This window comes from Sorex araneus, chromosome 1, assembly GCF_027595985.1.
Source record: "Sorex araneus isolate mSorAra2 chromosome 1, mSorAra2.pri, whole genome shotgun sequence".
Lineage (NCBI taxonomy): Eukaryota > Metazoa > Chordata > Mammalia > Eulipotyphla > Soricidae > Sorex > Sorex araneus.
In genome coordinates, this window is record NC_073302.1 from 451844681 (window position 1) to 451856313 (window position 11633).

The 11633-nt window shown below is 66.5% G+C and overlaps 1 protein-coding gene across 1 annotated transcript; it reads left to right on the forward strand.

Annotated features, from left to right (window-relative positions):
• Nucleotides 1-1890: 1890 nt before the first annotated feature.
• On the forward strand, nt 1891-11419 carry RNF32 (ring finger protein 32). The gene is made up of 8 exons (XM_004620169.2): nt 1891-1905; nt 2045-2321; nt 3032-3174; nt 5095-5127; nt 5237-5361; nt 6960-7068; nt 10962-11129; nt 11204-11419. Exons 1-8 carry the CDS (start codon nt 1891-1893, stop codon nt 11417-11419), a joined length of 1086 nt encoding a protein of 361 aa, XP_004620226.2.
• The last annotated feature ends 214 nt before the right edge of the window (nt 11420-11633 follow it).

The following is an 11633-nucleotide window of genomic DNA, read 5'->3' on the forward strand; positions in this document are numbered from 1 at the left end:
CGCTGGCCCGGACACAGGCCCCGGGACCGCGCCGCAGCGGTCCTGTGACGTCACGCCCACCGGATGGCCCCGCAGGGTCCCCGCGAGCCGAGCCGAGCCGCGGGCGGGCTCAGGGCGCGTGCGCTGGAGGCGGGGCCGCGGCCGGCGTTGCTAGGCAACGTGAGCAGGCGGCGACGCGGTGGGTGCCCGGTGCCGGGGCAGCGGCGGGGTGGGGGCGCCCTTCAGCTGGACGGGAGGAGGCCGGCAGGCAGGGGGACACGCGGTGGCCACTGAGTGTCCCCGCGGGCCTCCGGGCCATGCGCGGGCGTGTCCTGGGGGCCCCGCGGTGGGCGTGTCCTGGGCGCTCCGCGGTGGGCGTGTCCTGGGCGGGGCTCAGCGGTGGGCGTGTCCTGGGCCCCGCGGTGGGCGTGTCCTGGGGCCCGCGATGGGCGTGTCCTGGGCGGGGCTCCGCGGTGGGAATGTCCGAGGCTCTGGGGTGGGGCTCCTCGGTGGGCGTGTCCGAGGCCCTGGGCCCGGGCTTGGCTGTGGGCGTGTCCGGGGCCCCGGGGCGGGGCTTGCCTGTGGGCGTGTCAAGCGCTCCTGGGGCGGGGCTTGGCTGTGGGCGTGTCTGGGGCCCCTGGGCGGGGCTTGGCTGTGGGCGTGTCTGAGGCCCCGGGGCGAGGCTTGGCTGTGGGCGTGTCAAGCGCTCCCGGGGCGGGGCTTGGCTGTGGGCGTGTCCGGGGCCCCGGGGCGGGGCTTGGCTGTGGGCGTGTCTGAGGCCCCGGGGCGGGGCTTGGCTGTGGGCGTACCCAGGCAGAGCCGTGGAATTGGCCCAGCGTGGCGTGGCCGCAGCCCTGATGCCCGTTGGTGCGTGGTTCCTTTGGATGTGGCCGAGAAACGTTGGGAGCGCTGAGGAGGCTGCTCCTCAGCTCGCCCCTGCTGGAAGGGTCAAGGCCAGTGCGGTGGGCGTGAGCCGTGGCCGGTGGGCTCCTGGCCGCCCTAGGGTGCGAGTCAGGCCGGCCAGTGGGCCTCTCCCACCCTGGCCGGGCTGCGCTCGCGGCTGGGCTGGCCTGTGCTGGCCGGGGCTGTCCGCATCCTGCCTTCCGCCTCAGGCCGGGGGTGCCCCGGGCGGGGGGCGGCGGTTGCTCACTATCAAGCCGCTGTGTCCGCAGCACTGTGGCCCAGAAAGCCCAGCGTCCTGGGGCAGGGGGCAGCCTGTGGGGGCTTCCCCGCACGTTCGCGGGGACCCCTGCAGGACACGAGGCCCCTCTGGGCTGCGGGTAGTTGGCAGTAGGGGGCTCGACTCAGTCCCGCTCCGGGAGCTGCTGCCTCTGCTGGGCCTCGTCCTGCCCTGCCCGTGCGGAGCCTGAGGGGCGCGGGCACAGGGCACGGAGCCCGCCAGCACGCGCCTCGCTGGCAGAGACGGAGCTCACGCCCAGCGTCCAGTCTGCGGGGCGCGGGGGCGGCTGTGGGCGCCCAGCCTGGGTCCTCACGCCCAGCTGCAGGTGACACCCTGCGTCGCTGGGCCCTTCTGGACACTGTGTGAAGGCTGACGGCGCCTGCTCTGGAGGGCACTGCGGCAGGAGCCGCGCTTTCCTGCGATGCTCCCGCGAGGGGGTGTGGGGGCACGTGTGCTCAGGGCCGTCCGCAGACGGGCGAGCGGCCTGCAGCCCCCACTCCTGTCCTTGGCTCTGTCCTGGGTGCTCTGTCCAGGCAGTCCCGGGGGCCCTCCGCCTGCCCTCGAGGCACGGGCTCTGACCGCCCCCCAGCCAGCAGGGTTCCCGGCGCCCCCTGGTCAGCCTGGGGGTCCCCCACCCCCGGCCCCCGTGGCCAGCCTGGCGGGCGCCGACCTGCGCTTTCTTGGTAGGGCGAGAGGCGCGCGGTGTGCACTGAAGGCCGGTCAGCGCCGGGATGTCCAGGAACAAGGTGGGCAGCGCCCGGCTGTACCCGCGAGGTCCGGCCGGGCTCGGCTGACGCGGGGCCGGCGCGAGGCTCTCTCCCGGCCCGGCCCGGTGGCTCTGCCCTGGCCCTGGCTGCTGCAGCTGCTCCGCGTTCCTGCTCGCAGGGACCTTCGCCGAAGCAGGACGTCTCGGCGGTGACGGCCGCCGCCCTGCAGGACCACATCCTCCGGGAACGGCAGCTGCGGGGCCTCTCGGCGGCCCACAGCGCCCCGGCCCGGGCGCCGCCGCGGCAGGAGCGAGCCGCCCTCCGCGCCCTGCGGAGCAACGCCAAGGCCGTGGTGGACACGGGGCTGCGGAGAAGGGCCCGGCCCCCGCCCGCCGCCCTCCCTGGGACAGAGGAAGAGGCCGTGCTGGACCCCCGGCCACCATCGCTGTCGCTGGGTACTAGCCGAGAGCCCCCGCAACTGCCCCCTGGGTGTGCAGGACCAGGCGGGCGCGGCCACCTTCCCAGGGTGCCGAGTGTCCCTGGGTGCATGCTGAGTGTGTGACTGTGTGTGGCGGTGTGGCTGAGTGTGTGACTGCACGTGTGACTGTGTGTGGTGTGTGTGGCTGTGAGACTAAGACTGTGGCTGTGTGTGACTGTGTGTGACTGCGTGTGACTATGGCTGTGTGGGTGGCTGTGTGACTGTGTAGCTGTGTGCGTGGCTGTGACTGTGTGTGACTGTGTGTGTGTGACTGTGTGAGAGGAGGCGTGGGGAGAGGGAGGGAGGGACAAACTCATGTCTCCTGCAGCCCCCAGGTGTGGGCTGGGAAGTTCCCTGTTCCGCCCCTACGGCCTCCTGGGTGCAGCTCGCCCTGACCCCTGAGCCTGGCCCGCCGGGGAGCTGCGGCTGTCCTCTGGATGCCCGTCTCTGCAGGAGTCTCGGCTCCCCGGGGCCTGCTGGGTGGTGCCGAGGCACGGCGGGGAGGGCGCAAGCAGGCCGGTCCCCCCTTTCTCCCGGGAGGCCGGCCGAGGACTGGAGTTTCTCCGCACAGACTCGGGGTTCTTGGGACCAGCCCAGATCCCAGAGTGCCTCGTGCATGCTCCAGCAGGGCGCAGGGTGGCCAGGGGCTGTGGGGCTGGAGACGCTGACCACCCCGGCCCCCTGCAGCGCAGAAGCTGGGCCTGCTGCCCCCGCCGCCCCCGCCGCTGTCCCCTGCCGGCTGGGAGCGGGTGAAGCAGAGATCTGTGGCAGAGGGCGACTCGGGGCGGCCGTGCCCCATCTGCAGAGAGGAGTTCGAGCTAAAGCCACAGGTGCGAGCTGGGCCTGGGGAACGGAGGTGTGGGGTCAGCCACTGATAGGGGCCCAGCAGAGGCGCTGGGTGGGGCTCCCGAGTCCCCAGAGTAGGCAGGTCTAGAGCATCAGCCGCATCCTGACCCCAAACACCCTGTCTGACCCTTAGCCGCCCCCGGAGCAGGAAATCCAGCCCTGCTGGCTCGGAGCCAAGAACCTCTGGTCAGAGCGTCTCTGCAATGGGGGCTGGGGTGGGCATGGGCCGAGACCCAGGCTGTGGAGTGGAAGGGGCCCGAGTGGAGCCCTGGGAGCCCACGGCACGAGCCCCTGCACCCGCCCCACAGCCGCAGCACGGTCACACCTGCGGCCTCACACGCAGCCTCCCCCTCACTATCCTCCCTCATATAGCCTCCCCTTCAAGACTCCCTCACACAGTCTCCCCTCACTGTCTCCTCACACAGTCTCCCCTCACTGTCTCTCACACAGGCTCCCCCTCACTGTCTCCTCAGTCTCCCCCTAACTGTCTCTCTCACAAAGCCTCTACCTCAGTCTCCCTCACATAGTCTCCCCCTCAGTCTCCCTCACACAGCCTCTCCATCAAGTCTCCCTCACAGATTCTCTGTCTCCTCACACAGTCCCCCACCACTGTCTGTCGCCCTCCACAGTCTCCCCTCACTGTCTCCTCACAGTCTCCCCTCACTATCTGTCCCCTCACTCTCCTCAGTCTCCCCTCACTGTATTCCTCAGTCTCCCCCTGTCTCCTAACACAGTCTCCTCTCACAGTCTCCCCTCACTTCCCCTGTCTCCTCACAATCTCCCCTCACTGTCTCCTCACAAGTCTCCCTCACTGTCTCCTCAGTCTCCGCTCATTGTCTCCTCACACAGTCTCCCCTCACTGTCTCCCTCAGTCTCCCTTCACTGTCTCCTCACAGTCTCCCCTCACTGCCTCTTCAGTCTCCCCTCACTGTCTCCTCAGTCTCCCCTTACTATATTCCTCAGTCTCCCCGTCTCCTCAGTTTCCCCTCACCGTATTCCTCACAGTCTCCCCTCACTGTCTCCCTCACAGTCTCCCCTCATTGTCTCCTCAGTCTCCCTTCACTGTCTCCCTCAGTCTCCCTTCACTGTCTCCTCACAGTCTCCTCAGTCTCCCCTGTCTCCCTCACAGTCTCCCCTCACTGTCTCCTCAGTCTCCCCTCACTGTCTCCCTCACAGTCTCCCCTCATTTTCTCCCTCACAGTCTCCCCCTCACTACCTCCCTCGCATAGCCTTCCCATCAAGTCTCCCTCACAGACTCCCCATCTCCTCACACAGTCCGCCCCTCACTGTTGCTCTCCATAGTCTCCCCTCACTGTCTCCTCACAGTCTCCCCTCACTGTCTCCCTCACAGTCTCCCCTCACTGTCTCCTCACAGTCTCCCCTCTCTGTCTCCCTCAGTCTCCCTTCACTGTCTCCTCAATGCTCACAGTCTCCCTCACAGTCTCCCCTATCTCCCTCAGTCTCCCCTCACTGTCTCCTCAGTCTCCCTCACAGTCTCCCGTCATTGTCTCCTCAGTCCCCCCTCACTGTCTCCCTCACAGTCTCCCGTCACTGTCTCCTCAGTCCCCCCTCACTGTCTCCCTCACACAGCCTTCCCATCAAGTCTCCCTCACAGACTCCCCGTCTCCTCACACAGTCCGCCCCTCACTCTCTCCTTAGTCTCCCCTTACTGTCTCCCTCACAGTCTCCCCACATCTCTCTCACACAGCCTCCCCCTCAAGTTTCCCTCACACTGTCTCCCCCTGTCTCCTCACTGTCTCCCCCTCACTGTCTCCTCACAGTCTCCCCCTCACTGTTTCCTCACAGTCTTCCCCTCACTGTCTCCCTCACAGTCTCCCCTCACTGTCTCCCGCTCACTGTCCCCCTCACTGTGTCCCTCACCGCCGCCTCCTCCTGTCCTGCAGGTGCTGCTGTCCTGCTCCCACGTGTTCCACAGGGTGAGGCCGGGGCCTCAGGCTCCTGGGGGGGGGGGCGGTGGATGAAGCATAAACCTGCTGGGCCGGCCGGGAGGGGTGAGGGGCGCCCCGGAAACATCTCCCCCTGCAGGCGTGCCTCCAGTCTTTCGAGAAGTTCACCAGCAAGAAGAGCTGCCCCCTGTGCCGCAAGAGCCAGTACGAGACACGCCTCATTCACGACGGGGCTCGGCTCTTCAGGGCCAGGTGCGCGACCAGGTGTGTGACCCGTGTGGACACAGGTATACTGAGCACCCTTGAACCAGGTGCTTAACCGGTGTATGGCCAGATGTGTGAGCAGGTGTGTGAACAGGTGTGTGTGAGGTGTGTGTGAGGTGTGTGTGAGCAGGTGTGTGAAATGTGAGCAGGTATGTAAAGTATGAGCAGGTGTGTGAGCAGGTGTGAGTGTATGTGAGCAGGTGTGTGAGCAGGTGTGAGTGTATGTGAGCAGGTGTGTGAGCAGGTGTGTGAAGTGTGTGAGCAAGTGTGTGAGCAGGTGTGTGAAGTGTGAGAGCAGGTGTGTGAGCAGGTGTATGTGTGTGAGCAGATGTATGTGTGTGAGCAGGTGTGAGTATGTGTGTGTGAGCAGGTGTGTGAGCAGGTGTATGTGTGTGTGAGCAGGTGTGTGAGCAGGTGTGAGTATGTGTGTGTGAGCAGGTGTGTGAGCAGGTGTGAGTGTATATGAGCAGGTGTGAAGTGTGTGAGCAAGTGTGTGAGGTGTGTGAAGTGTGAGAGCAGAAGTGTGAGCAGGTGTATGTGTGAGCAGGTGTGTGAGCAGGTGTATGTGTGTGTGAGCAGGTGTGTGAGCAGGTGTGAGTGTATATGAGCAGGTGTGAAGTGTGTGAGGTGTGTGAAGTGTGAGAGCAGAAGTGTGAGCAGGTGTATGTGTGTGTGAGCAGGTGTGTGAGCAGGTGTATGTGTGTGTAAGCAGGTGTGAGCAGGTGTGAGTATGTGTGTGTGAGCAGGTGTGTGAAGTGTGTGAGCAAGTGTGTGAGCAGGTATGTAAAGTATGAGAGCAGGTGTGTGAGCAGGTGTATGTGTGTGTGAGCAGGTGTGTGAGCAGGTGTGAGTGTATATGAGCAGGTGTGAAGTGTGTGAGGTGTGTGAAGTGTGAGAGCAGAAGTGTGAGCAGGTGTATGTGTGTGTGAGCAGGTGTGTGAGCAGGTGTATGTGTGTGTAAGCAGGTGTGAGCAGGTGTGAGTATGTGTGTGTGAGCAGGTGTGTGAAGTGTGTGAGCAAGTGTGTGAGCAGGTATGTAAAGTATGAGAGCAGGTGTGTGAGCAGGTGTATGTGTGTGTGAGCAGGTGTGTGAGCAGGTGTGAGTATGTGTGTGTGAGCAGGTGTGTGAAGTGTGTGAGCAGGTGTGTGAAGTGTGAGAGCAGGTGTGTGAGCAGGTGTATGTGTGTGTGAGCAGGTGTGTGAGCAGGTGTGAGTATGTGTGTGTGAGCAGGTGTGAGTATGTGTGTGAGAGCAGGTGTGTGAGCAGGTGTATGTGTGTGTGAGCAGGTGTGTGAGCAGGTGTGAGTATGTGTGTGAGAGCAGGTGTGTGAGCAGGTGTATGTGTGTGTGAGCAGGTGTGTGAGCAGGTGTATGTATGTGAGCAAGTGTGTGAGCAGGTGTGAGTATGTGTGTGAGCAAGTGTGTGAGAGCAGGTGTGTGAGCAGGTGTGTGAGCAGGTGTGTGAGTAGGTGTGTGAGCAGGTGTGAGGCTGCTCGGGGCGCTGCAGCATCTGCCACGGGAGACGCGGCCAGTCTCTCCCTGCGCAGCGCCCAGAGGCCAGCGGGGTGCGGCTGCAGGGTCAGGGCTGCCCCTTGCAGGGTCCAGGCGTGCTGGCGGGGGCACGTGGTGAGGAGGTGGTACCGGCGCCTGAGGAGCACCGTGCCGCCCTCGGACCCAAAGCTGCGCAGGAAGTTCTTTGAAGACAAGGTAGGCCTGAGGCTCGGGCGGGGCGGGCGATGGGGTTTGCGCCGGCAGCAGGGGGCTGGCGGGGCACGAGCAGAGACCAGGTGCCGGCCCTGTGCCCCTACCGTTGTTCGCCACGGCAGGCCGGGTGTGGAGGGAAACAAGAGCAGCCCTGTCCCTCGCTCCCTGGAGGGGCAGCCACTCCGCGGCCCCGCGGCCAGCCCCTTCCCAGCCGGCGGTGTGCGCAGTGTGACATGGGCACACGCCCGAGGGGGCCGGGCGCTGCTGGGGAGACGGCCCCGAGCCGCATGGGCACCACCGGCAACTGTCGCAGGAGCGAGCCCGCGCCCTCGACGCAGGCACCGCCCCCAGGCAGGGGCTGCTCATCACCTTCCCTGCGAGCCCGTGTCATGTGCGTGCTCGGGTGGGTCCAGCCGTGCCCACAGCCTGCAGGGCCACAGGGCGGCCCCCTCCTGACAGCTGTCCCCCCGCGGGGCTGGCTACCCTCAGCGTCCTGGCCAGTCACTGGACGGGCTCACAGCAAACCAGGCAGCGCCCAGTGCCACCGGCCCTGTCCTGGACGGGGGTCTCAGACGCCCGAGACCACCCAGAGACGCCTCCAGGAGGAGAAGGCGGAGCCGGGTGGGCTCCGGGGAGCCGCAGAGGCAGGGGTGCCGGCCAAGACGCCGTGCGGGGTGCAGGCGCCGCTCCAGCCTCACGTCCTGGCTGTCCCGCCACGCCTGCCCGGTGGCACCAGGACACGTGGCCACGGCACCAGGCCTGCCCTGCCGCTCGGAGCCGAGGTGGAAGCGCGGGACCCAGGGCCTCCCCACGGACTCAGACGGGGGCCTGGTCTCGGGACTGAGATCAAAGGCGCCGGCAGAGGTCACTGGAAGTGCCACCGCCTCGAAGCCCGGGGTCCCCAGCGGGCAGCGGGGCCCTCCAGCGCCTTTGATCCTTATCGAGCGGGAGTGGCGGCCCCCTCCCCAGCGGAGTCCCGGGGAGGCGACCCCACCCCCGCGGGGGCTCCTCTGCATTCACATCTCCTCAAACAGCGCTGGCCGCAGAGTTTGCTCAGCGCCCGACTTCCTTTATCACGCGGAGATGGCAAACATTCTGTTGCCAGCGTCGAGTGGCCGCGAGCACCGAGAGGGAAGGGTAGTAAACCCGTAAAAGCTTATCAACGGATCCGACTGATACGCCGTAAATTCCAGGCTTTTCACTGGCCCGCACAGGCGGCTGTAAGTCAACACATTAGTAAGCGATTTGCTGCCATCAAGACGGGCCTCCGGGCGGGGCGCGGGCACTCAGAGTTCACAGGCGAGGGGCGTCCCGGGGCGTGTCCAGGCCTCGGCCGCTGCCGTGCGCAGGTGACTGGTCTGAAGGCTGAAGGGACGCCCAGGGAACGCGGCCGGGCCGTCTGGGCCTTCAGGAGCTTGGGGGCTGCTCCCACCGTCCGCGGGCAGAGCCAGCACCACATCCCTTCTAGAAGGTGCTGTGCTGAGTCCCACACGCTCCTCGCCCAGGCTGGCTCTGGCACGGGGCAGCCCGGCACCTGCCCGTACAGGCCTGGCCACTCCCCCGAGCCTGGGCCTGCCGGCCGTGGCCTCATAACACCAGTGGCACTGCTGCCCCCGCCATGCCAGACGCTGGGGGACGGGCTCACCTGACTGGGGGACCCCGTGCGGTCCAGGAGGACTGTGAGGGGATCTCGGCATGAACGCCAGCCGGGCCAGCGACGCCGTGAAGGCCCTCAGGAGGCCTGCTGACATCCAACCCTGCCCCCAGGAGCCCCGTGCAGTCCGGCTGTGCCCTCGGGAGCCTGTTGACAGTCCGGCTGTCCCTCAGGAGCCTGTTGACAGTACGACTGTCCCCTCGGGAGCCTGTTGACAGTCCGGCTGTGCCCTCGGGAGCCTGTTGACAGTCCGGCTGTCCCTCAGGAGCCTGTTGACAGTACGACTGTCCCCTCGGGAGCCCGTTGACAGTCCGGCTGTGCCCTCGGGAGCCCGGTGACAGTCCGGCTGTGCCCTCGGGAGCCCGGTGACAGTCCGGCTGTGCCCTCGGGAGCCCGGTGACAGTCCGGCTGTGCCCTCGGGAGCCCGGTGACAGTCCGGCTGTGCCCTCGGGAGCCCGGTGACAGTCCGGCTGTGCCCTCGGGAGCCCGGTGACAGTCCGGCTGTGCCCTCGGGAGCCCGGTGACAGTCCGGCTGTGCCCTCGGGAGCCTGGTGACAGTCCGGCTGTCCCTCGGGAGCCTGGTGACAGTCCGGCTGTCCCCTCGGGAGCCTGTTGGCAGTCCGGCTGTCCCCTCGGGAGCCTGTTTACGTCCGAATGTCCCTTCAGGAACCTGTTTACAGACCGACTGTGCCCTAGGGAGCTTGTTGACAGTCTGGCTGTGCCCTCGGGAGCCTGTTTATGTCTGACTGTCCCCTCGGGAGCCTGGTTATTGTCCGGCTGTCCCCTCGGGAGCCTGGTTAGAGTCCGGCTGTCTCTTCGGGAACCTGTTTACAGTCCGACTGTCCCCTCGGGATCCTGGTTACAGTCCAGTTGTCTCCTCAGGAGCCTGGTTACAGCCCACTGTCCCCTTGGGAGCCTGTTGACAGTCCGGCTGTCCCCTCGGGAGCCTGTTTACAGTCCGACTTTGCCCTTGGGAGCCTGGTTACAGTCCGGCTGTCCCCTTGGGAGCTGGTTCACAGCCTGTGTCCCCTTGGGGGCCCGTTTTAAGTCCAGCTGCCGCCTTGGAAGCAGATTTCGTCTGACTCTGCCCCCTCAGTCCCGAGAACCGGTTTGCAGTCTGACTGTGCCCTTAGGATCTGGTGTGGGTCTGGCTGTGACAAACCGGGCACTGGCATACGTCTAACTATGCCTCCTTGAGAGTTATTTGACGTTCTGACTGTGCCCCCTTGGAAGCGCATTTACAGTCTGACTCTGCCCCCTCAGAAGCAGCTCAGAGTGGCTGTGACCGTGTAGGCACGACACTGGCAGCTGAGCAGGGGCTACTGTGGACGGCCGGCAGGGGAGCAGGGGCTTGTATGTGACGGGAGCAGGGATGGTGGTGCGTGACTGACAGGGACGGTTGTACGTGACAGATAAGCAGGAACCACCGTGTGCGCCTGATGGGGGGCAGGGGCTGCGCAAGGGTGAGGGGCATCGTGAGATGGAGAATCGGGAAGCGGCGACCCTGACGCAAACCCCGTGGGCAGTGCCCTCCCAGCCCCCGGCCTCACTCGGAGGCAGCCTTCGCCTGCTCACCGGGAGCTGCGGCCGCCTCCTTCACCCTGTACTCCCACCGGCCTTCCTCAGCCCCCGGCTGCCCTGGACCCGTGGCCTCCCACTGTGCCCGTGGCTGCTCAGCAAACAGGCCGTCACCAGGCACGCCAGGCGGGACGGGGCGAAGGGAGGAGCCCACGGGGAGGCGGCTCCAGGCCTCGACCGGGTGTTCCTCACACCGCTGTCCAGGAGATCCGTCCTACCGGGGACGGCGTGGGCAGGGCTGTCCTGCGGGCGCTGTCCTGCACAGTGACTGTCCTCCACGGACTGTCCTGCACGGGTGACCATCTGGGGGCGTTTCTGGATGGGCAGTCACGTCTCCGAGGTGCCCGGGGGCCGAGGCAGCAGCCAGACCAGGGGACTGAGCACGGCTTAAGGCAGGGAGAGTCAGCAACGGGCTCCGTCAGGCAGGCGCAGAGTCTGCAGCCGCGCAGGGGTGGGGGTGGCGGTCCCGGCCCTGCTGCTATGGGCACCAACCTGGCCCTGGCCCCGGCCAACCCAGAGGCGGTGCCACAGCAGGGAACACCCTTCTCCGCTCACGGTCCGAGCTGCGGCCAGCTGGGACAGCCCGGGAGTCGGGAGTGGACGCCGAGGGCCACCGGGCGGTGGGAGGAAGCTGGCCGGCAGCTCACGCCGCAGCCCGCCCCAGTTCACAGAGATCAGCCAGCGCCTGCTGTGCTCCTACCGCACGGACGTGGACGCACTGCTCTCGGAGGTGGAGCGCTGCCTGGCCCTCAACCGCGGCGTCCTGCGGCAGCTGGAGGTGGCCAGGGGCCGCGAGCTCTCGGCGCAGGACTGGGAGAAGATCCAGGCGCAGGTGAGGCGGGACCACCTGGGGCCGGGAGGGGGAGGCGGGAGACGCGAGAGCCGTGACCCGCCCCCGGCCCGCAGGCGCTGCAGCGCGAGGGTGCCGACTGTCCCATCTGCCTCAGCCCGCTGTGGGCGCCGGGGGCCGGCCGCCGGGCCACGGCCCTGCTGTCCTGCTCGCACCTGTTCCACCACGCCTGCCTCCTGGCCCTGGAGGAGTTCTCCCTGGGGGACACGTGCCCCTTCCATGCTTGTCCCCTCTGCCGCTCCTGTTACCAAAAGAAAGTTCTGGAATGTTGACTCCATAGTCAGAGTGCTGGAACCCGGGGGGCCGGGGCCGCTTGGGGACTTGGCGCCCACGACCCTCCTCATCCTCAGCCTGTGACTCGCGCCGTCATGCTCGGGGGCCCACGCAGGCCCCCACTCCCCTCCAGGCCCAGCCCAGGAGTGTGCGGTCACCAGGGTCCTGCCGCCAAGGGCCCCCGTGGCAGGTCTCCAAGTGCCCTGGGGGGCA

Coding starts and splice junctions, on each gene's coding strand:
- RNF32 (XM_004620169.2), top strand. Junction 2,322..3,031: donor GCCACCATCGCTGTCGCTGG/GTACTAGCCGAG, acceptor GGCCCCCTGCAG/CGCAGAAGCTGGGCCTGCTG. Junction 5,128..5,236: donor GCTCCCACGTGTTCCACAGG/GTGAGGCCGGGG, acceptor CTCCCCCTGCAG/GCGTGCCTCCAGTCTTTCGA.